General features: G+C 38.3%; 2 protein-coding genes across 2 annotated transcripts; both read right to left on the bottom strand.

Annotated features, from left to right (window-relative positions):
* Window positions 1-1,978: 1,978 nt before the first annotated feature.
* ARPC5 (actin related protein 2/3 complex subunit 5) lies at window positions 1,979-11,975 on the bottom strand. The gene is made up of 4 exons (XM_082613240.1): window positions 11,606-11,975; window positions 9,158-9,230; window positions 6,783-6,959; window positions 1,979-3,356 (listed from the first exon to the last, which is right to left on the bottom strand). The coding sequence occupies exons 1-4, from the start codon at window positions 11,746-11,748 to the stop codon at window positions 3,294-3,296; spliced, it is 456 nt and encodes a 151-aa protein (XP_082469366.1). The 5' UTR covers window positions 11,749-11,975; the 3' UTR covers window positions 1,979-3,293.
* Window positions 11,976-22,736: 10,761 nt separating this feature from the next.
* Window positions 22,737-23,843, bottom strand: APOBEC4 (apolipoprotein B mRNA editing enzyme catalytic polypeptide like 4; the record flags this gene model as incomplete). Its single annotated transcript, XM_082615575.1, has 1 exon — window positions 22,737-23,843. Exon 1 carries the CDS (start codon window positions 23,835-23,837, stop codon window positions 22,737-22,739), a length of 1,101 nt encoding a protein of 366 aa, XP_082471701.1. The 5' UTR covers window positions 23,838-23,843.
* Window positions 23,844-25,725: the final 1,882 nt, after the last annotated feature.

The following is a 25,725-nucleotide window of genomic DNA, read 5'->3' as shown; positions in this document are numbered from 1 at the left end:
TCTCTAAGCTTCAGTTCTGAAGATAAAGTATGATGGGACTGACACATAGTTAAGTACTCAATAAAGGGTGGCTTTTGTGTTTTAGCCCACCTACTCTCACTCAGAATCTTGCTTCGGAAATTAAAAGCCATCACTACTACCACACGCTGCGGGTACTACGCCTTTGGTTTCCTGGTATTTGTGTTATATCTATTTGTGTTATATTTCATACATTTCATAAGCTTGGGTAACTCTGGGCCACGTGGACCTATGCAGGACTCCTGATATTGTTTCAATGTTTCAGACTACTTTTAAATGAACACTAAACATAACTGATGTTTTAAGAAATGATCAAAAATACTTAAAGGATAAAATTATTCATATCCATTTTTTATAAGTGAAGCTCTTTATTACTTTCTTTCTTATAAAATTTAAATTTCCCATTCTTTTACTACTGTAAAAGGGGTGAGACTCAGTGACCATCAATGTCTATTTCAGCTAAAAATTTTTATCAAAAAGCTCATGACTTTCTTGAATGTCCCTTGGAGATACTTTACCACAACCTAATCCTCTTAATAAATTTCACTGTCTATAACTTTGTTAAAAACATTAAAACCATAAAGACAGTGACAATTAAACCTACTTCGACTTTCTCTTCTACTCTGTCCATTTCAGTTGGACCTGCCCCTTCTGCCTGTGCACGACCTAGTTCTGACTGATCTGTCTCAGTTTACTCCAGTCCACCCTGACCTCGCTACTCCCTCAACACTGATTAACTGCACTTACAAATACTAATTACTTCGCAATTAGGCTGAAAGCAACTTGTGAGCAAGATCAACGTTACTTTTCCACTATGTTCTTTGTGATCATGGGGAACACAGCTCATGCTTAAAAAATATTCAGTTAATTTGTCCCATCTACAGATGAATTTCACCTGTGTGTTGATGGAATGCTGTAACACATCATCATACTTACTATCAAGTATGACATTCGATAACAGTTACCTAAACGGTAGTTATTGAATGACCAACAAAGGGTACGCGTGCCATTTTTTCCCCTTTAAAAGTGGCAAAAACAAAACGCACAGAAATAGTTAAAAACAAACCACTGAGATTCAAGTAGAAGGGAATGGGTGCCCAGAGTGTCCCTTAGCATTTACATCTTTTTTCCACAATTCATGCTGACTATACCCCCTCTCTTCACCACGATGGTGCTGTATCACAGTTAGTATCACCTGGGCTGACATTTAGCCAAGATGCATCAGTTGAGCCACTTGTTTCCAGCTGGTGTCCGTTCTGACTCAGCCCCTGTGCTGTTCTGTTACGTATTTTAATTATCTCCGTTGAGTAAAGCTGTTGGCAAATTTCGAATACACCCATTCCTGTGACCATAAAATATGGAACTCCGGAACTTTCCCCAACACTATAGTCATGAAAGTGATGTTAAGAAGGATTTTATGAAAAAGTACTGCAATATCACTTGTTTTCATTTAAAGTTTGTATGTGGTTATGTTATACCTATTTGGCCACCTCTAATACCTATAGCTTAGCTTTTCTTACTCATAGCCCTCTGAATTGCCTGCAAGTTTCTAAAGCTTTAAAGGGGGAATCTAGCCAGGAGCAGTGGGAAGGCAATCAGAGGTTGCCTTGAGTAGGTAAGGACAGTAGATGTGAGGTGTAAGAAAGAATTCAGAAGCTGGGAATAAACGACTGCAGCTGCTGGACTAATCTGCACCGTCTAGCCTAGGTCTCTGAGCAGTGACACTACAGGTGTTCAGCGGACATCCAGAGGGCTACGGAATCACTGCAGAGGCTTCATTATTAATATTTATTAACGACTCTCTCTTCTTCTCTACTACCTTATATTTGAATAAAGTAGTTTTATAAACCTTCTACACAAAATTCGTTGCCAAAGAGTATAATAACCTGGTGGTAAAACAGGAACTCTTTCTCCTTCATTAACTATGCATTCATAAGTATTAAAGTAAGAGAAAAATAAATTATTCAACACTGACATTTTATTTTCTGAAGTTTATCATTTTTACAAAACAGAACAAAAAGCAGGTATCAAAAACAGCAAAGAGTTTACAGAATTTCTGCACCAGTTTTCACACAAGTCAGTGATTATGACACTGGTGTCTAATGTAAATACTAGATACAGTCTGATTTCCCTCATAGTCATAAGCATTCAGGTGACTTGTTTTAGAGCTACTGAATAATTACTTTTTCATAAGCACCGGTCATTTTTTGAGAACTGATTTGGTTTGTCCAACAAAGTGAACACTTTTTGATGTGTGGCATTTTCTTTTTTTAAAAAACACTGAGCTAAAATACAGAATGTGTATATGTTTGGATCCTAACCAAATCTTTTGAGATCCCAATAATTACCCTGAAAAACACTGAAGACATTATAGGACATATTAAATACTAGTTATATACCTCATAATGTCGAAGGCAGCTACTATAAAAGAAAATAGCATTTCATTCAGAGGCATCCCAGAGTTTCAACTACATCATAGTTTCCACATCCTTCCTGATTTGGAGTAGTTTCCCCAAATAGGGCCATATTATTAGAAAAAAAAAGTTTTATGCTCATGCCAAACAGGGTCTGGCATTTTACAGATACATTTGTGTAGAGCAAGATTCCTTGCTCTGTACCCTGGGTGACCACAAAAAATCAAGAGGCCATGATTACTGGATGCTGAGAGGAAGAAGCGTACTCAAACTCACATAATCTGGAGGCAAGCAGAAACAGAGTTGGAACTTGGTTGTGGTGTTCAGCCACCACTTGTTCCAGAAACACATTTCATTTAAATAAGGGAAGTACAGTCCAGTTTTGCAATGTTAATAGCTGCCAGTCTCTCAAAAATTTTTTATAAAGATCATTTCCTGGCTAGCAATGAGTTAGGAAACCGGCCTCAAATTCTGATTAAATTTCTCACTACTATTCAAAACAAAACCAAAAAACCGCTCCCAAAAACCAAACAACAAGAAAACCCCCTACACCAGCCAATAGGGGTTAACAATTGCACAATTAAACTTGAATGTAAATTACGCTATGTACAGACTGGTATACCCATCACTGAAATCATTTTGAGAGAATGAGACATTCCTGTTGAAACATTTCTTCTACTTTATCCCAATTTCATTAAAGAAAAACTGATATGTAATTTTCTTCTTTATAGATATGAAAAGGAAACAAGAAGGCAAAGCTGAGAGAAACAGATGCTACCCAAAGGGCAGCGGTGGCATTTGGTTGTTTTGGTCTTTGTACCAGCAACTCCCACCCCATGGGAGATATCCGTTCCCGCCGGACTACACGGTTTTCCTTGCAGTCAAGACTCGAACAATGGACCCCACTCCTCCAGCAGCAAGTGCCTAAACACAAACCAAAGTGTCAATGTTGGCAGAATCATAAAGGCTCAATTCTCACACCAAGCAAAACATTTTTCTTTCTTCTTTTATTTTTTTAACATCTTTATTGGAGTATAATTGCTTTACAATGGTTAGTTTCTGCTGTATAAAAAAGTGAATCAGCTATACGTATACATATATCCCCATATCTCCTCCCTCTTGAGTCTCCCTCCCACCCTCCCTACCCCACCCCTCTAGGTGGTCGCAAAGCACGGAGCTGATCTCCCTGTGCTATGCGGCTGCTTCCCACTAGCTATCTATTTTACATTTGGTAGTATATATATGTCCATGCCACTCTCTCACTTCGTCCCAGCTCACCCTTCCCCCTCCCTGTGTCCTCAAGTCCATTCTCTATGTCTGAGTCTTTATTCCTGTCCTGCCCCTAGGTTCTTCAGAACCTTTTTTTTTTTTTTTAGATTTCATATATATGTGTTAGCATACGGTATTTGTTTTTCTCTTTCTGACTTACTTCACTCTGTATGACAGTCTCTAGGTCCATCCACCTTGCTACAAATAACTCAATTTTGTTTCCTTTTATGGCTGAGTAAAATTCCATTGTATACATGTGCCACATCATCTTTATCCATTCATCTGACGATGGACCCTTAGGTTGCTTCCAAAAACATTTTTCTTAAAGGAAGAATGTGTGCAGCAATTGATTTTGGATTCACTCATTTTCACAAGTATTTCTTAAGCACCTATTATGGGCCAGGCACTGTTCTTAGCAATGGGGATACAGTAATTAAAAAAAAAAAAAACCTTCAGAGTCCCTGCCCTCAGGTGCTTACATTCTAGTGAGATCCTAGTTTACATTCTAGTGTGTTGTTTTCAAATAATAATATGTTCTTAAAGATCTGCAGCATGATGTTTTTGCCGCAAACAGGTGCTCAAATATAAATTTAGGACATTCGCTCTGCTCTCAGCAGTGTCAGGAAGAAATTCAAACTGGGATCAACCATTTTAAGTTCCGTTTAGACTAGTCAGTTCGTCAGATTTTTCTTTTTGCAAGCTAAGAAAATACTATTTAATAGCTAAGAACTTAGGAACTTTGAGTTTGCCTTGGAAAATTGGAAGTTATGACTAAGAATTAGGAATTTGAAGCTCTGGTTTACTTGTGGTCGGAAACACTTACTGAATACCTTTGTGTACTGGGTACTGTGCTAGATGCTGGGGGTACAAAAGTGAACAAATACAGCATTCGAGCTACTGAGAAGGGACAGACATATAAACAGATCATTTAAATATAATATAATACATGAAATGACAGAGCTAAGCTTTGGGTGCTATAAAAGCACAAAGAGGGGCATATACCCAACCTGAGGGCATAGAGGAATGTGAAATGGTGAGGGAAGGCTTCCTGGAGAAAACGATACATTAAATGGATAAGTAGGTGACAGACTGACATAAAGGGTAAAGAGGCACTGGGGCAGAGAGAAAATCATGAGCAAAGGCATAGAGGTGTGAAACATTATGGTGTGTTCAGGGAAAACACATTACTATGCTTACTGCTGGAGCATAAGGGGAAGAACAACATGGAAGATGAGGCTCGACCTGGGAACTTGGACTTGATTCTGCAGGTGATTCACAAGGGTAGATTTGGAAGTTAGAGACAAGCATTCTGGCAACTGGGGGGAGAACAGATTTGAGGGAGGCAAAACTGGTAGCCAAGAGACCAGTTTAGGAAACTATAGCAACAAAATGTTAGAGATGGTTGAGTGGATGATCTGAGAAGTATGTAGGAGGTAAGACTGTCAAAAACTGGTGACTGTTAGGAAGAAATGAAGACTTAACACATGCCTCAGTTTTCCAGTCTACAAAAGGGGAACAGCAAGCATTCCGTCCTAGCATTTTTATGAGGATTAAATGAGTTAATATTTATAAAGTGCTTAGAATACAGTAACTGCTCAGTCAATGTTTGCTATGATCCTGAAACTATACTGAAACTAGGCTGATAGGTTTTAATGCTGGCTCTTCATCTGTAAATTGAGGATGATAAAGATATTTATATATCTCATAGGGCTGTTGTAAGGATCACATGAAACATAAACTAAAAGTACAGCAGCTGGTGAATAAAAAGTATTCCATGAATAGGATGACTATATCAATTATTCTCCAAACTGATACACTGTAGAGTAAAAGGGAACTATTCATAATTATGCTGGGGACAACAGGCATAAACTGGGGCTGTCTTGGGAAAACTGGGAGGTATGATAATCCGATCCATAAATGTTAGCTCTTTATATTTGACAGTGTATGAGGAATAAAGTGACTTGATCCAGGTAAAACAGCAAGTTTTACTACCTATTCATACCTTACATGTGTGTTTTTACTCAGATACCAAGATAATAGCTTCTGAAAAACTGAGTTTTGGTAACTGTAAGATGTTAGCGAATATATACCTTACCTGTGGTTGGTTCTATTTGAATGTTACACTGCTTATATCTATACCAATATAATATAAGAGTTGGGTATTAAAGATTACCTTACCAACTTTTTACCTGAAGCTAGAAATTCCCCTTAGCCATTTGTTTTGGGGGGGCGGGGGGCGGATAGTATACCAGCATCTGCTTACATTGCAAAACAAAATGCATGAAAAGAGAAAAAAAAATATAAGAATTCTTGATCCCACCTCCTATTTCATTTTTTTAAACTGTGGTAAAATATAACATAAATTTTGCCACATTGGCCATCTTTAAATGTAAAATTCAGTGGCATTAATTACATTCAAAATATTGTACAGCCATCACTGCTATCTATTTACAATACTGCTTCAGCTCTCCAAATAGAAACTCTGTACCCATTAAGCAATAACTCTCTATTCTCCCTTCTCCCCAGCCCCTGGTAATCTCTAATCTACTTCTGGTCTCTATGAATTTGTCTATTCTAGATATTTCATTTAAGTGGAATCACACAGTATTTGTCCTTTTGTGTCTGGCATATTTCACTTTGCATAATGTTTTCATGGTTCATTCATGCTGTAACATGTATCAGAACTTCCTTTTTTTTGGTCAAATAATATACCATTGTATGTATGTGTCACATTTTGTTTATCTGTTCATCTGTTGATGGGTACTTGGGTTGTTTCCACCTTTTGGCCATTGTTAAAGAATTCTTGATTTTATTTTCTTTTCAAAGTTTTGATTTAGTTCAAAGTTCAAGACTGTGTTTAATAAAGAATAATCATTACTGAATAAACTTAAGTGCTGCATATCAGCGTCTCTTAAGACCAAGGCTAGTAAGCATAAATCTAAACTTTCATTTTCATGCATTTGTTTGTAATAGCAAAGACGTATAACCAAGACGTCAAAATAGTTATTTAGGTGAGAGGTTGTCACTGTTATTCTCTATTACAAAGGAATCAGTCATATAAGTGTATAATTCATAACTTACCTTTTCATGCCACTGCAATAACATAGCACTGCTATTGTCAGAGGGGCTCTCAAAGCCCTTATAAATATACTTCATTAGGAGATCCACACCATTCTTGTCCAGGGATTGAACTGCCTTTTCAATATCATTAGCTTTAAAAGAGATGAGCACCTTCAAGACAATGCTGCCTGCTCGATCCTGAGGGTAAATAAGTAACATCATTTAGACTCATTTTTGTGTGTGGGGTTACAGTTTTAGAAAGGCCACACTGAGAATGTGACATCTGAGTAAAGACCTGAAGGAAAGAGGAAACTTGTGGCGTACTTGAGGAAAGTATTTCAGACAGAGAAAAGGATAACTGCTGTTAGTGTGTGTTCAGTGTTCAAGGAAGAGCAGGAAGACCCAAGGTGGCTGGAGCAGAGTGGAGGACAGGAAGTCAGATAGGTAGTGGGAAGACAGAGTACGTAAGCCCTGCAGGCCCTTGTGAGGACTTCGGCTCCCTGTCAGAGAGAAGAGAAGATGCCAGGAGGTTCTGAGAAGAACAGGGATATAATCTGACTTACACTTTAACAGGACCAGTTGGCTGCCATGTTGAGACTAAGCCGGGGGCAGTGGGGTTGGAGGACAAGGCAGACCAAGAAGCAGGGAGACCAGTTTGGAAGTTACTGCAATAAGACAGGCCGGTTTTGGCTAGCATGGTAGCAGCGGAGGTGGTCAGAAGTGGGCAGATTCTTGATATATTTGAGGGTAGAGCGGAAAGGATTTGCTTACAGACAGATGTGATAAGTTATCAATTTATTAAATCAATACATTTCACTTCTTGATCTTAAAAAAAAATACAAAACAAAAAAAGAGGAAACTAAATTGCAGTTCTACCATCAACCATCCTTCAGAAATAAGTTATTAATAAACAAAAATTTAAGTTTTTAAAACTTGTTTTGTTTCATATCTATAGTCACTTGACTATAGATATAGTGATCTTCATTCATAATGATCTTTTTTATTTGATAAAAGGCTGCTCTAACAGCAAAGTTATTTTTTTACCCTTCAAGCCAAGCACAGGGAACACTTCATTTCCCCTTTCAACGTTTCTCTTTCTATTCAACACAAAGTGATACCTTCAGCATTCCAACTGGTCAGATTTTACAGTATGTTTCTACCACCTGTTGTTATCTTCAGTTTAAAGACTATGCAATTACCCTATTTAGAAAAATATCCTTGTACCCAGAGCTATAATCTCCCATCCAAAGCTATGATAAAAAACTACCCATATAAAAGCAGAAGGTGGTAAACTGAAATTTCAATGACATTACTCACTTTTAAAAACCAAGGAAATATTTCCCCTTATAAAAGATTATGTGGCCTAGATAATTATTATGCATTTACCTAAGTTATTACTTACTAGTATTCAACTAAGGAGATTCTTGGGGCTCCTAGGATGTATGAATACCTACGGACAGTGGGGTCAATGCTCTGGGCTTCATTTTAAACAATAAATAAGTAAATAGGTTCTTAAGAATTATTGAAAGACTGTTACAGGGAATTTAATTATACAACTTTTCTGAAGGGCAATTTGGCAATACCATATGTACCAAAGCCTTAAGAAAATGTGCAGTCTAAAATCCAGCCATTCACTTCTAGAAATTTATTCAAAGGAAACAATTAAGAATTTACCAAAAATTGTTCATTTCAGTACTGTTTATGACAGAAAAAAAGGTCAATTATCTAAATATATGACAAAAGATTATATATAACTAAACTGCAGCATTATCTATAGGCAGCCATTAAAAAAGATATTGCAGAAACAAACTTATTGCCAAGTAAAGACATTCATGTATGCTGCTATACAGTTGAGAAAGCAGGTTATAAAATTCCATTTTCATTAAAAAAAAACACTCATAGAAAAATTCTATAAGCATATAGCAACACCAAAAAGTCATCTATGGGTCAGCGGTGGGATTATGGATGATTATTTTTTTATTCTCCCACATTTCTGAGTTTTCTATAATATTTAACAGAATTAAATATTAGAATTTAATGCTATGAAAATGGTAGAATTTTAAAAACATCTTTAAAAAGCAAGTAGAAACTCTTTATTTTGTGAAAGTTTTATTCTTCAAGCCTTTGCTTAAATTCAACCTGAGTGGCCTCCTCTAAAAACACACAGATCTCTCCAATGTTTGAGCTTAGTGTGTCTACCATGCAGGATTATCACAACTCAATGTTAGAGTGCTATTTTTTCTTATATAAATTTTCTACCTATCAAATTACATTGTAAGCTCTTCTATGTCAAAGATAGTAAATAGTTAAAATATTTGTTGATTGTGTGACACTTCAGAGGATTTTGGTAAGAATGCTAAGATATCAGCAGAGAGCGTGTGTTGTCTGTGACTCACCTTCACTGCCTGGCTCTTGGTGTTGATAGGGGGGTTTTTCAGAGCTGCCTGTAGGGCAGCTGTCATGTTTCCTGTGATGGAGGTTAAGGGGATAGCAAAACGGGCAGTCTTCAGGAAAGCACTGTAACTCCCAGGAACCACTGGTTCTTAAGAGTTGACGTTATGCATAGAAAGAAAAATTAGTATGATTGCTGTGTTCAATACTGGAAAATTCAACATGTTGGTTTCAAGGATGTTCATCATAGGTAAAATACTGAAAGCAAAAGAGAACACTCAATTTTTAAAAAATAAAGCAAAAACTGTTTCATCCTTTGTTCTAATTAGTAACTGAACACCTTGATAACCTTTCATTCTCCAGTAAGACATATATGCAAACATTATCCAGAGTGATATTTTTTAAAATTCTAAAATATATATCAGAATTATTAGGCACCAAAATGAAATAGCCTATCCTCAACCAAAATACATCTTTTTATGTGATTCTAACTGGAAAAATAAAGACCAAACTTTAACTAGAATTATATTCTATATTAACTGAAATGCTGGTAGAAAGTGCTGGCAGATTACTCTAGCAATCTGAATGATATACATTAGCAATCTCTCAATATTGATGAAAAGAGGCATTATAGAAGAAATAATAATTCAATGACCCTTAGGTGGCAGCTTAATTTTTCTGTTTTGGATATTTTCTCTCATATTTCATAGATATCATTCAAACTGTCTTAGGCCACACCTATTAAATTCAGTCTCACTTTGAAAGCACCAGTGAGTTAGCAAGTATGAGAAACAGAAGGCCAATTAGACAGTCAGAACGTACAGGCATTTCCCTAAAAGGAAAACCACACAGAGTTCACTTGTTCCTCCGTCTGTAGTGCCTGAACAGGGCTTGTCTCTTCTTGTAACAAGAGTAGAAGAGACAATATCTTTATAGTTTAAGATGAATTGATTAAAAAGAAGATTCACTATATGGATACAGCAGTCATTTAAGAGTCATCACATGTCACCTAAAATAAGTTAAGTCTCACAAAACATCATTTATGCATCACCAAGAATGTTTTTACACAGAATAATCTTCACCACTTATGTTCTGAAGAAAAAGGTCTGACCAAAAAAAACTATGGTTGGTGGTAGGCTGTTATTTTCAAGGCTTAATGGATTTCTAGAGAAGCATGCCTTTTGCAGATTGGCTCATTTATAAGACCTCAAACATTTAAGTATTTAAATAATGCAAAACAGCAACAGCTGATTGGGAAAGTCATGGAAACCAAAGAAACATCTGTATGTTGATAAATGTCTAATGCTGTATTTTAGGCACTTCTAAGACCAGCTATGGCTGCTACCAAATATTTTCACTCATACATTTCCCCATTTAATTTAATAGGACACTGATGAGGAAAGAGTCTAACAAGGCTTCCTAACCTTATGAATACACCCAAGAATAATTAGAAATGAGTGAATTCAGTAATTGAGAATCTCTAAAACTACAGCTTTGGTTATTGCAACATTTACATTTTACTAAAAGAGATCTGATGCAAATGCGTCCTCAAAGTAATGAATATTTAAATATGCAAAAACAACAACCAGAAACTGACAGCCACATTTTAACTAAATGGAAACGATTCCAGCATTACAAAATGATTCTGTTTTGTACAAATGATTCGCCTTCTATTTTATTCACTGGGGTTTATTTTAAATATTTCCAGGGATTCTCTACGTGCATTCCGCGTTTTCTTTCTATTGTCCTTTGCTTAGCAGGTGAAAGGCTCCCAGCTTCCTTCTGGGCAGTTTTGGTGGTTTTGTACTCACTCCCTTTCCCCTGGTTAACAAATTCTGTGCAATCTATATTTTGCCAAATCCCTCTTACGAAAAAAAAAAGGCCACGGACAGAGGGGGCTCAATTCTGCAAATCACCCCATCTCTCCCGGCATGAAGTAAACTATCCTAACGGAGCCAAAACAAAACTACCACCACAATTAAAAGAACATCACTGAAGAAAGATGCCCGTTCCTCCCAATCAGACATGGGTGATAATGAGACTCCGGTAAATACGTTTCTGGGAGGACAACTTCAGCGCCCCGCAACAGCCCGACTGGCCAGCACCAGCGCCGCGAGGGCGCGGCCGGCACCGCGGGTTCCCGGGAGGCGAGAACTTGTTCCTCCATCTGTAGTGCCTGAACCGGGAGCAACCTGAGGAATCGGGGGCGTGGACAGCGCGCCCGGAAGGGCAACTTTCCGAGGGCGGGACCCTGGGGTCTCGGGGCGACTCGGTAGAAATGGGACAGCCCCCTGCCCTCTCAGAACCGGGGACCCAAAGAGACAGGGGTGCTGGGGGCAGCTCCGAACCCGGTCCCCGGCCGGGGCCCGCCGCCCTCACGCCCTGCCCGTAGCGGGGGCCCGGAAGAGGGGCTGGGTTGGGTGGGATGGGGAGGCCGGCGAACAGAAGGATATTGCCGCAGGCAGGAGTCCACCTCGCCCTCGTCGGGCCCGGCCTGCCCGTCGCCCCCGTCTTCCTCGTCCACGAACTTGTTCTCGTCATACTCATCCACGTCCACCTTCCGGAACCGGGCCGACGACACCGTGTTCTTCGACATCCCGATCCGGATCGGTGGCCAAGGCCTCCTCTCGGTGCTGCCTCTACCTTAACAAGCCCAGCCCAGCTGGAACCCGCAGACTGGCGCCTTCACTTCCCTCTTCCGCTCAGAGGCGTCGCGGGCAGCCGCGGCTCGGGTGGTTCTGGGCCTGCGCGCTGGCCGAGCTCCTTCCTCCTCAGGCTCACGCTCTTCTTGAGCCTCCTACGCCACCCCTGCTCTCCTCCAAGGGGAGCGCACCAGGGAGGGAGCGCGCTGGACGCAGTGCGCAGGTGCGGACTCTCTGCAAGAAAGGGGCGGGGCGGGGCGAAGGAGGCGGGGGCGGGAGGGGGCGGGGCAGGAGGGAGGGCAGAAAGCGGTGCCGCGGGCAGAGGTAAGAGGCGATTGGTCCTCCTAGTGCGTCACGTGATCGCTAGGGGGTTTCCATAGAAACGCTTCTCTGCGGTCCAGTCTAGAGGGTCTTAGGTTGGCTGCGATGGGCACTGGGGGCGGGTGGCCTTGGCTTTGCTGCAGCCACCGCCGTCAAGGACCTGTCATCGGGGTCCTGCGTAAGGTCCGGCTGGCACGGACTTGCCTGTGAGGTGGAATGGACTGGTTGCCGGACCAAGTCCCCTGCGGTTGGCAGGAGTATGAGGCGGAGTGATGCACGCCCAGCCGCCCAGCATCGTTCTAGTTGTCAGAGGCATCGCTTCGGACTGTGTGCTGCCCGTGGCTTCGTTCCCGAGCCGGGAGCCCCTTTCTCGGGGTTGGACCTAAGCTGCGCGGCCAGCGGGAGGTCCCCAAGGACGGAGTCGAAAGGTCATATCTTATGTCAGTGCTGTGTAACGGCATAGCGGCTGCACCTGCAGAACTCGAACTAGGTATCGTAACCATTGGGAAGGAGGGGGAGGTGTCTGGGTAGGGGCTGGGGTCCGGTGGTAAGACTGGGGTGAACCTGTGGAATTTGGGGTAGGGTCAGTCATTGACATCTTAAAATAGGTGGTTGTTTGGAGCAGGAATGGTAGAAAAGGGTAGGGGCGAGTTACACTCTCTGGCGCTGAGGGGAAACAAAACGTGTAAGGATAAGTTGAAACCAGACCTTTAAGATTTACCTTTATGGTTTAAGATTTATACGGTTCCACTAGGCCAGCTTTTTATTGTATTTGACATCTCCATTTATGAGAGCAAAGCTCTTATTGAGCAGGTAAAAAGCATTAAAACTGAGGAAATGGTAGTTGGATTGTGTGTGTAACACTGAAATACAAATATCTGCAGAATAAAATTAATTTGGACGTTTGTCAGGTTTAGTTTAATTTCACCTCTAGCAGAAGGCCGGCTGCTGCCCTAAGTACCTCAGTCCTTGGTTTCCTGTGCTGTAATTGAAAAGAGAACTGGGCTTAGAATCAGAAAACCCTGGCTCGTGTCTTGACTCTTCCTTCCACTCATAATCTATTGACTGAGGCACACCACTTAAAATTCTGAACGTCAGGTTCCTCATTGCAAAAGTGGGGCTAATAATGTGTACTTAACAAGATTGTTCTGAGGATTAAATACAAGAAAGCGTTTGAAACTCTAAAATTCCACATAAATATAAATTGCATGTTATCTGTACCATTGATTTTGGCACTAGTCTTATAAATTACTTAATGATATGTTGTTTTATCTTGCCACTGGAGGAGATAGATTCTAAAAGGCAGAGACTGTCTTATATTTCTTTTCTTTTCTTTTTTTAAAAATTGAAGTATATTGTTGATTTACAATGTTGTGTTAGTTTCTGGTGTACAGCAAAGTGATTCAGTTATATGTATATATTGTATCTTCCTTTACATCTGACATAAAGCTAAGCATGCAGAAGGTACTCAATACATTCAGGTACTCAATTATTCATTGATGAATGAATAAATGTGATAGGCAGTATACAGTTTGAGGGTCACACTGAGAATAATGAATCAGAAAGGAGAGGAAGAGAGATCTCAAAGTCAACTTTGTTGGATACATATACATACATATGTGTATATATATCTGTATCTATATCAATATGTATATACGTATACATAGATAGATAGGTAGATAGCTAGAGACCCTTCAGGAATGGAATGCATCCTTTTTTCTTGGGATGAAGAAGCAATATGGCATTTTTCTTTTCCCAATTAAATTACCCTTCTATAAGAATATCATTTAAGTGACAGAAGTGACATTTATTTAAGTCAACACTCAAGTTACGAGCAAACACACTGCTAAAAACTCCCCCAAGGGCAGTCTTAAGACAGCAAAGGAAAATTTTCTACCTGTTGGTAATATTTATTTTAAAAAGTCGTATACCAAAGTATCAGATCATTATTATGGTGAATGGCATTATATAACTTAGAATAAAGATTTGTTTTAATATTTTTTCTCAGTTTCAATCTTTTGCTAACTCTAGTAAGAGCTAAACAATATACTTGTTTAAATGCTAAAGATGATTGTACTTTTTGTTCTTCTAAATCAAGATTTTCTTTGAAGAGAAAATTGAACATTAGAAGCACATTTGAGAACAAATGGAAACAAGGATTCAAGAGCTAATACATCCCTTCTCTTACATTTCTGTTTTTTTGTATTAGGGCTTATTTAGGAAATTTCTTTATTCTCTTTTTTTAGAACTGGGAAAGAGCACCAGAGTAGAAATCAACTTAAGGGAATAGTGAGTGGAATTTTAAAAATCAAGTTGTTCAAGTGTATAATTGTTTTGATTGCTCAGAATTTTACTCTGTATGTTGAATGTTTTAAATATAATTAATTACTTCTTAGCCACATAAAGCATATTACATTTGAGATGTAATCACGTTAAAAATGTCCTTTTCCAATGCAGTATTTTTTATTGTCTCACAGTGATAAGTACCTGGTGCCCAGTGGGTACTCAACACCTTTCCATCCAATGAATTAACCTGACAAGTTAATTTTGGAATCATATTTAGAGATAGAGCTTTTTTTAATGGATACATTAATTATCTCCCTACCCTCATTAGCTAATAGTTAACTCTATATAAACCTTTGGGGAAATTTCTTTGTGTGTGTGTGTGTGTGTGTGTGTGTGTGTGAAGAAACCAGTCCTTAATAATCTTTTAATTAGAAAATATACATTCTTCTACTTTCTTGCAAATTCCAAATTTTTATGTTGATCATGGCACTTAACTCATTTTAAGTAGTATTATTTTAACTATTTTAATTTTTCAAATGAATACTTATCCCTGAAATAAAGGATCCATATGGTTTTAAGACATTTTATTTATTGTGCAAGTAACCTGGTTTGGTTACTAAAGTAATGCAGAATCTGAATTTTCTCAAGGTTAATGCTGCAATGGTAATATGTACCTCTTTCTGATTTTCTGTGATGATGCAAAGAGTGAAGGATCTTTTTAGTTAGAAAGGATTTTTTTTTTTTTTTTTTTTTTTGCAGTATGCTGGCCTCTCACTGTTGTGGCCTCTCCCGTTGCGGAGCACAGGCTCCGGTCACGCAGGCTCAGTGGCCATGGCTCACGGGCCTAGCCGCTCCGTGGCGTGTGGGATCTTCCCGGACCGGGGCACGAACCCGTGTCCCCTGCATCGGCAGGCGGACTCTCAACCACTGCGCCACCAGGGAAGCCGTAGAAAGGATTTTAATGAAACTATCCTGTAATAGATCTCTCTTTTCAGATATTTTAAACAAAGTACTTTACCTACTATGTGCTCTTTTCCCCAAATTTGTCAATATTTATTAATTAACAAACCAAAACATTGAATCCTGTGCACTATTGTTTTTATTATTTGAAGTGGAAGTGAACTCAATGTTAATCAAACATGTCAAAAGTATTATAAATATAAAATAAACAATTTTCAGTTCTGGTATGATAATTTAATACCACTGTTCTCTAGCAACATAATTATTACAATATAAAAAGTTTTTTAGCATGTTATCCATAGACTATGCTATGGTTTAACACTTGTACTTAATATCCAGATGAACTGGTTCAGTGTTGAAACACTAACCTTCAAATCTTTGAGTTTTTCTTTATGATTAATTTTAGCTTTACATAACTTCATGATTACACACTGAGGTAAATAGGGTGAACTATTTTATGATAGGACCTTTATTCTTCAAAGATTAAAAAAAATTTTTACTCTGTACTCTTATCTCAGGAGAAAAGTTTAGTGTTCAATCAAAGAGTAAACCTTGTTTTTTAAACATCCTTGTGAATGGGAGTCTTTCTATTTAAAATTTTTTTTACCTGTTTATGATAATATAAAGGAAAGCTATGGGTTTAAAATTTTACTTATTCTATAGTCTTTCCCATTCCTGGGATCTCTTTTTTTTTTTTTTTTTTTTTTTTTTTTTTTTTTTTTTTTCTTTTTGCGATATGCGGGCCTCTCACTGTTGTGGCCTCTCCCGTTGCGGAGCACAGGCTCCGGATGCGCAGGCCCAGCGGCCATGGCTCACGGGCCCAGCCGCTCCGCGGCATATGGGATCCTCCCAGACCGGGGCACGAACCCGTATCCCCTGCATCGGCAGGCGGACTCTCAACCACTGCGCCACCAGGGAGGCCCCTGGGATCTCTTATTAATGCTAACTGTTGTTTTAAAGCTACATTTATTGTCACAATATAAATCATAGTATTTGAGGTAATGTTAATTTACATCTTTTCTAATATTTATATACATTTATTTATTTTTCTTATCTTGTTGCATTAGCTAGATGCTCAAAAACAGTGTTGAAAAATTGGATAGTAGGCTTCTCTTCTTTGTTTCTATTTTAATGGAAATGTCTTTGGTATTTTACCAGTTTTTATTTCCTATTTCTTTATGATTTTTAGGAATGACTGCTGAAATTATCAAATGCTTTTTTGGGGGATCTAACGCTAAAATCTTATAGATTTGGATCTTTTAATTTGTGAATGTGATGAATTATATTTTTTCTGCATTAAATCATTCCTACATTTCTAGAATAAACTCTATTTGACTATTTTAATTACTTCTTAGATTTGGTTAGTTTATATTTTGTTTACACGATTTCAGAATCTATATGTATAAGATTGGTCCACAGTTTCATTTCTTTGTGATATCTTTATCCAGTTTTGATATTAGGATTAGTCTAGCTTTGTAAGATGAATTCAGAAGATTTCACCATTTTTTCTATGCTCTGGAATAGTTTGAATAATAGAAAATTACCATGCTGTTTTTTCTTTGAAAGTTGTAGAATGTGCTTACAAAATTATCTGGGCTTGCTCAGATTTTTAGAGGTAGATCTTTGATCATCTTTATATTCTGTGGTTATTGACTTGTTTGGTTTTTTTCCTCCTTTTGAGTCAATTTTAGAATTTATATTTTTCTTAGTAAATCATGCATTTCATCTAGATTGCCAATTTATTGGCAAGAAGTTCCACAAAGTATTTTGTACAATTATTTTAATATCTTCCATGACCACAGACATATTGCTTTTCTCATTGCTACTATTAACTATTTAAGCGAAATATTAAAATCAACGTATTTTTCTTCTTCCCCCCAACCTGATTATCACAAGTTCTAGTAACATATCTTTACTTCCTATAGAAAGTAGCTATCTCAGACTTATAGGGTTGATAAAATTTGAAAGATCCTACATTTTCTATCCCTTTCTACTGTCTATCCTTATTCTGTTAATATATTATGAATAATAACAACCACTTAATGAGTGTTTATGGTGTTCTAGACACTTAGTAAATAAGCTCTTTACTTATTTTATTTAATCTAGGGCCTAGGAATTAGTGTTCCCATATTACGGATGAGGAAACTAAGGCTCAGGGAGGTTGTGTAACTTAGCCAATGATGGTCAACTAGCAAGTGGCAGATTTGTATGGGAATTATATCTACTTTCAGTAAGTCTCTTAATTCCCAATTCTACTACTTACCTTTTGCTAAAAATAAGGATATAGCTAAGTACCAAGAGTCTAAATAAACCCACACAATAGCTTGAAATAAACTATAAACTGTGAGCTTTAAAAAACTTATAATGATTTTTTAAAAATATATTTGGTTTTCAGATATTCCTGTGAGCCTTCCACAACTTATCTCAGTATTTTGAGACTAGACATAGAGTGTGTTACCTAATATTTAGTCCGCCACAAAAGATGACCTTTGTGTGTGTGTGTGTGTGTGTGTGTGTATGTATGTGTGTATGGAGAGATCAGTAGATGTCAATTAGTAATTCCACTTAATTTTTTAAAAATTGTGGCAAAATACACATAACATACAATTTACTATCTTAACCATTTTAAAATATACAGTTAAGTAGTATTAAGTACATTCCATTGTTGTACAACCATCACCACCATCCATCTCCAGACCTCTTTTTGTCTTGCAATACTGAGACTCTGTATCCATTAAGCAATAATTCTTCAGTCCACCCTCGCCCCAGCCCCTGGCAACCACCATTTTACTTTCTGAGATGATAAATTTGATAACTCTAGGTACCCTATATAAGTGGAATAATACAGTATTTGTCTTTTTGTGACTGGCTTATTTCACTTAGCTTGATGTCCTCAAGATTCATCTACGTTGTAGCATGTGTCAGAATTTCCTTCCTTTTTAAGGCTGAATAATATTACATTGTATGAATATGCCACACTTTACCCATTCATCCATCAGTGGACAGTTGGGTTACTTCCACCTTTTGACTAATGTGAATATTGCTGCTTTGAATATGTGTGTACATATATTTTTTTGAGACCCAATTTTCAATTCTTTTGGGTTTATACCCAGAAGTAGAATTGCTGGATCATTTTTTTGTTTTTGTTTTTTAAGGAACCAGTTCTACTTAATTATTTAAATAGGGTAATAAAGCAATGTTCCCAAGCCTAAGGGCTCTCATTTGGTATATCCCTGAGAGTCAAGGACATCCAAGGTAAGGCAATCTCAGGACTTATGTTTGTTTTGAGGTCCTGGGTAACAAGGAATGGGGGTGGGGAAAGTACCAAAACTCTGGGGTCTAGAACCTACTTAAGTTCTCCACCCCAGCCCACCCAGCCTACCTAGCTGCCAGAGTCTAGAGGATGCCCATTGGTACACTAGTTTGAGCAGGATCACAGAAAAGCCACTGGACTGGTACTAAATAGATATTGATTTTTCCAGCCTTTATAGTGAGTCCACATTATTATTATCTTGAGAGGCATTAAAGCATTGTGATTAAGAACATGGGTTCTGGAGCTAGACCTCCTAGGTTTGACTCTCAGATCAGCCTTTACTATTTGAGCAATTACTTAAGCTTTCCTTATTTGTAAAATAGGTACTATAATAATAACTACTTCATAGAATTATTGGGAGGATTAAATGAGTTAATAATTTAAGTACTTAGAAAAATGCCTGACATATAGCTCTCACTAAATGTTAAGTAGTAATAATATTATTTTTAATTAGTATAGGTTACCATTTGGCTTTCCTTAAAGCCCTTGGAAACAAGATAAATAACATTCCATTGTGGGAGTTAAACTTTTTGGATTGCATGCATTATGAATCAAGAAAAGATAGCTAATATCATTTTAAAGAGATAAGATGTGCTCCCAGGCTACCAGGATTAGATTGTAGCTTGATGAAATATTAACATCTATAGAAAATCAATACTAGTCATGATAGGAAATGGTTATAGAGGTTTATGTTTTTTCTCACAGCCTTGGCCCACCTAAACACTGTCCAGGGGGCAGGTGCCCTTGTGCATATCTCATCGTTTCATTCCAAGTGGCAGATGTCTGTCCCTGGTAAACAGAGTCTGACAGCACTAAACATTAGAATCACATTATGAACTCCTCTAATCCACAGAGCAACCTTCTTATTATAGTTTGGCTTTTCATGTAGCTTATCTACATGGAGAGACTGTATAGGCTGGACAACTTGAACATCTGGTTTCATATCCAGTTGTAAGTCTCACTGGAAATCAATTAGCTTTCTGCTTTTATATGTAAATCTTGGGAGTTTTGTTAATCTGGTCTGCCCCTGATTTATAAATCCATTTTCTCTATAATGACTAAGTATGTGGTGGAGCCTACAACGGTGAGACCCAAACCCTGCACCATGTTTGATTCACCAAGGAAATGTTCCCCTCCCCCAGACTCTCATCAGTTTCTTAGGACCTACTTCCCTGCCTTTTTTAGATCAGCACACCATTAGCTCCTTTAATTTATTGGCTTGTATTTTCCTTATTGGAATTACCATATGTGTGGTGGCAGTTATAATTTTTTGCTATCACCATTGCCAGTTTGCTGAGGAAAGGTGGAGCATTCCAATTTCTACTCTTCCCTAAATCCCTGGGCCAGCTTGACACAGACAAGAATCCGTTGCGTGGTGAGCAGGAAGACCTGATCCTTGCACCTTAAGAGCTCACTTCATGGAACTATTGCTCTGACATGTGCCATCTTAGAGCAAAAAGAGCTCAAGGGAACCTTAAAGATGAGCTAGCTCATATCTCTTGTTTTACAGATGAGGAAATAGAGACTAGTTGCCTAGGGTCATATATCTTTATGCTCTCTTAACAGTCTCTTGCTAAAGCTTGACTTTATTGGCCTGGACTCATGATCTATCAGTAACATTCTTCTTCCTACAAAAATCTAACTGTCAAAAGCACTTTTCTTTCCTATTGTTTTGGCAACATTTCCCCCTTTGTTATATACCTCTGATATCCAGGCTTACATTTGAAATACAAATTCGTCATAGATTTCACACTATGTTTCTAACTGGATCCTTTGTATCCTGATTGATACTGTGGTCTTTTTGACCACTTTGGAGACACATCTCATATTAACTAATTGGATGTACTTTTTTTTTTTTTTTTTTTTTTGAGGAGCTCACAAGGCAAGAAGTTTCAGATCTGGCTCCCCAGGCCCCTCCGACTTCCTGGCTATTAGCTGAGTCACCCACCTGGATCTGTCTACTTTTACGATGATCAGAGATCCTGATTTTGTCATCTTAGGGTCTTTTTTTAAAAAAAACTCTACATCCCAAGTTGTAGACACATGATTTCATGATCCAATAATAAACTGCAGCAGTACCTCTTTAAATAATAATTACTGTATACCCACAATATAATTATATTCTAATAAATCCATAAAAAATTTCAGGTTAACAATAGAAATTCCTTTTAAAATTTTATTCGTGTTTATTTTAATCACAGTAGAAATTTCTATTGTAAACATTTTTCTTTTTTTTTTTTTTTTTTGTGGTACGCGGGCCTCTCACTGCTGTGCCCTCTCCCGTTGCGGAGCACAGGCTCCAGACGCGCAGGTTCAGCGGCCATGGCTCACGGGCCCAGCCGCTTTGCGGCATGTGGGATCTTTCTGGACCGGGGCACGAACCCATGTCCCCTGCATCGGCAGGCGGACTCTCAACCACTGCGCCACGAGGGAAGCCCAACATTTTTCTTTTCTCCCCCTGCCCCCACTTCCTCCTCTCCCCCCTCCGCCTCCTGCTCCTTCTGCATGGAGTATTATGTGCTTTAAGTTTTTTCTTCTAATGGCAAAACTATCTTATTAGCTTAGCATTCATTTTTACCCATATTAAGAAAATATTTAGTAGCAAGTTACAGATGAATGCACATTTTTCTTGTAATGCATTTTTACATATTTCTAAGAGGGAAGTGAGGCAGTAAACAGTTAAATGTAAACAAGGTGCTTTAATGTACATGCTCAAAGGGTTAGTTAAGGAGCACTTCTTAGAAGTGTGTTTTGAACAAGATGTTAAGAGACGGTATAGATGTGCACTGGTAAAAAAGAAAGGGGTCAGAATAAAAGGGAAGTAAAACAAATTATGCATTGGGAAGCTATATCAGAAAAGGGGGGAATGGATCCTAACAAAAAAAGATGTTCATTGCAGTATGATTAAGCAGGCACTTGGCTGGAATGGAAAAGGAATGTTGGGGAGTGGCGATTGGTGAAGTTATTGAGATGTAGATTCACAGTCTTGCTACCCAAGTTTTGCCTGGCTACTGTGCCAGACCCTAAGGGAAAACCAAAGAGGAGAGACAGACAGTGCTTGATCTACAGGAACCTACGCTCCTGCTGATAAGACAGAGCAACAGGAAGGTAGAGGAGGAACCTTAAAAGCCAGTAAGAGTGGCTTGGATTTTATGTGGTGTGTGATGGAAGGCGTTTTGGAGACTTTCATATATTATCCTGCCTCTATTATCTTCTCAAGAGGGAAAGATCAAACTGAGCAGGTGGCTGGTTTCAAAAATCAACTTTGGCAGCTATATCTAATCAATTAGCAAAAAGAGCTTTTCTCCACACAAACTATTTTGAACCATTTTAGAAAAAAAAAAAAAAAAATGAGCTGCCTAAAATCTGTCCACGGTTAACAGTTAATGGAAAATCACTGATTTGCCTTTGCAGGCAGCACTTAATGTCAGTAACTCAGGCTGTTTTCCAATTTTGCAGTAAATTTTTATACCGAAACCAATTTAGGAAGCTATTTAGTCCATGGGCTTCTTTAGTTGAAAGATGATGTGAGTAGTGTAGAGTAATGACATTTTCCTATCCACATCAGAATATTAGCAAGTTACTAATGGCTCCATTTTGATACCGTCACTTTTATTTATTTATTTATTTTTGCGTTACGCGGGCCTCTCACTGTTGTGGCCTCTCCCGTTGTGGAGCACAGGCTCCGGACGCGCAGGCCAAGCGGCCATGGCTCACGGGCCCAGCCGCTCCGCGGCACGTGGGATCTTCCCAGACCGGGGCACGAACCCATGTCCCCTGCATCGGCAGGCGGACTCTCAACCACTGCGCCACCAGGGAAGCCCCCGTCACTTTTAAAATACAGGAGAGAGATCAAGTTGCTTACGGAAACATTGTGGATTATGTTAAAAACAGTGTTGCTTTGTAACAGTTGAGATAATAAATAATTCAGGTTTTGCTTTTAGTATATCAGTTTATCTCCATCTTGGATCAGACCTAAGAGAGAAAGTTCCCAGATTTCTGTTGCCTATCTAATCAAGTCCTCTGGTAGTAGTTTGGTCTCTTGTTGTAGGAATGCCAATTTTAATTTTTCCCTTTCTTCTTCTTTTTATCTGCCTCTTTGCTACTAGCAAACTGTTCGGTGATTTCTACTCTCTCCACTGGCATTACAATGGGAGGCATTCTGAGATCATTGGTTTCCTGGAATGATATTTGAGGCATATTTAAGTGCTTTACGATATTCCTGGGTTTATGTAGGTTTTGTCCTACATGTATTGGTGGTAGGTTTCTGAAAGGCACCAGTACGAAAATGACAGGAACCCTGGGGTCTAGGGTCAGATTGGGTTGCAGTTGTCCACTTGTCACTTGAAAAGACTGTCTGGGAAAGACATTGTTTAAGTGGTAGCCCTCTAAAGCAGCCTGAGCTCTTATGTTCTGATTCTCTTTTGCCTGGGGAAGAATATTGGTGAAATAGGGTTTCACCCCTGTTATGGCATTGATTTCATATGCATTGTGCCTGTCTGCCAGTGCTCTCCCGGTTAAAATGGGCTGGAAAACAGTCACTCCTGACATACCACTCACAAAGTTGTTGAGGAGAGAATGCCAAAGCCCACCACTTATTGGGCTCAAAGTGACCTGCGGCCATAAACTGGCCAGGCTCCGGAGAGCTTCGCGGTTCCATGCCGAGGTAGGAAATTCAGCCTCAGTATGATAGAGCTGAGAAAAGTAAATACTAAGAGTGACGTCTGGATACATTACCAGGAAATTGTACATTTTGCTGATGCAGCAGTGGTTAGCTTCATTGCAAGGGGAGTTGCTGGAATACAGAATGATATGTCTGATGCCGTCGTTATTGTGTATGGTGGAGTCAAAGTAACCATTCATCTCAAATAACATTGATTCCGGATGGGTATCATTCCCAGTGCAACTGGTAGCATGGCCCTTTTGCACCAGGCTTCCAGAAGAAGTTTTTAGTTCATAGAACGTGAGATGTTTTGTTTGAGGATATGTTGGTCCATAAGGGAATCCAAAACTCTGATAAAATTCTGTGTAGGGAACTCTTGCTTCTTCACCTGTCCGAATATGGTAAGGACAATTAGAGCAATCGAGAGAGAATCTCAGCCAGTAATAAGGTTTTACTATTGTTCCACGATTGGCTAGGTATTCCTCATATAAGGGCTCCATTACTAGTTTTATTGTCTTCTAGCCGCAACCCTAAACAAGGAAGAGAAATTATATATAAAACCAATGCAGGGAAAATGAAAGACAATGCATGAATCTATTGAGCCATACTTTTCTTTAAAGGAATTAGCCTAGCAACTATGGTAGCTTCTTTGATTCTAAAAGATAGTGATTTATAGCCGTAGATCAGAAAGTTCAGGATTCTAATCCTGAGGATTACACAGATCCTGGGTAGGAGACAAAAAAGAAAGGCACAATACGCTTTTACCTATTCCATAGATTCCGAGGTAGTAGAGCAAATGGGTTAACAGTGCAAGCTCTAGAAACAGACTGTCTTGTTTCAAATCTAGGCTCTGCTGCTTACCAGCTTTGTGACTTTTGGCAAGTTATAGAATGTCTGGGAGCCACAGCTTCCTTCTCTGTAAAATGAGGATAAGAATAGAACCTATCTCACAAGATTATGTCGAGGATTGAATGACGGAATAAATATAAAATGCTTTATTATGTGCCTGACACATATTAAGGACTCGATACATATTAGCTCTCAGTAGTAACAGTATAAATCCCCCGGGTTATCATGATTCCGGTTTATGACAGTACAGAGAAATAAGCAGGGGTTTTGCATTTTGTTCATAATATTCTTCCTTTGATTCTTTTCTGAATATGAAAGTATCTAATATATTGTGCGGAAGTTTTGAGTGTGCTTGCATTTAAAATCAGCTATTTCTTCAAATCACTGGCAATAATTTGGAGGTGGTTTTCTTTTGGGGAATAGAATGTTAGGGTCTATTTTGCTTAATGGTAAAGACTTCTTGGAGAAGTGCCACTTGAGTATTCTTTGGGTTGTGGACCCTCATTCATTGACATTTGAGAGTTTTATTTCCAGTGGGTGGGTCTTATTAGAGCATTTTGGAAACTTTACTATTCTGGAAAGCAAAGATGATTCTTCAGGATATTCCAAATAAATAGTTTCTTGGACGTTAAGCCCCCGAAGTTAAGATTTTAAGTAATGATTTTTCCTTTACAAAAATATCCCTTCAGTATCATTGTTCCTAAGCAGCAGCCAAGGGCATTATAATATAGTTTTAGAAACATTTTAAAGTAACTTTTTATTTTACAAGTATTACATGTTTCTTTTGTAGAATATTTTTTAAAATGCTGATACATGAAAAAAACCCTCATACCACTTTGTATCAGTTTACGTTCCCATCACCGTTAACAGGTCTATTCCCCCCAGTCTTTTTGCTGTGTATGTTTGCAACGCACAACATAATTAAACCATGTTTTATACTTTGTTTTTTCATTTCGTATTATGTCATGAGGTTTTTCTTCAAAAAACACAATGTTCATGGCTATTTTATCACAAAACTATAACAGGTTCTTTCCTCTTATCATTATTATAAATAATACTTTGATGAACATTTCTGTAAATAAGTCATTCATGTCTCCAATTCTTTAATGTAGAGTACTAAAAGTTGTATTATTAGATCAAGCTTTGTCAGATTGCTTCCTAGGATGATGTACCAATTTTGTCTTGTCTCCCGGTGTTGTTTATTATGCCCTTTGTCAATTTGAGAAGTGAGCATCAGTATCTCTTCATGGTTATACTTTGTACCTTTTCAATTCCTGGTGAAAAGGTACAAAGTATACCTTTTTACATGCTTATTGGTCTGTAGTATTTATTCTTCTGTGAAAGATATATGATCCCTTACCATTTTTTTTTGTTTGAGGTTTTTCTGATTGATTTGCAATAACTCCTTATGTATCAAGAACATTAGCTGTCATATTTGTTGCAAATATTTTACCTGGTTTATAGAGCCTTTTAGTTATTCTGATGGTATTTTTAATTGAGCCAAATTTTACATTTTATGTGGCCTAATTACCATTATGA

This window comes from Mesoplodon mirus, assembly GCF_964341445.2.
Source record: "Mesoplodon mirus genome assembly, chromosome: 3".
NCBI lineage: Eukaryota > Metazoa > Chordata > Mammalia > Artiodactyla > Ziphiidae > Mesoplodon > Mesoplodon mirus.
This window is presented reverse-complemented; position numbering and strand designations above follow the sequence as displayed.

Bases quoted from the DNA above. Each gene is read 5' to 3' on its own strand.
- ARPC5 (XM_082613240.1), bottom strand. From the start codon at position 11,748: ATGTCGAAGAACACGGTGTCGTCGGCCCGGTTCCGGAAGGTGGACGTG. The intron at 9,231-11,605 runs ATATCCTTCTGT...AACCTCCATCAC, and splicing joins GTGGACTCCTGCCTGCGGCA to AGGAAACATGACAGCTGCCC. The intron at 6,960-9,157 runs GTGAGTCACAGA...ATTTACCCTCAG, and splicing joins CCAAGAGCCAGGCAGTGAAG to GATCGAGCAGGCAGCATTGT.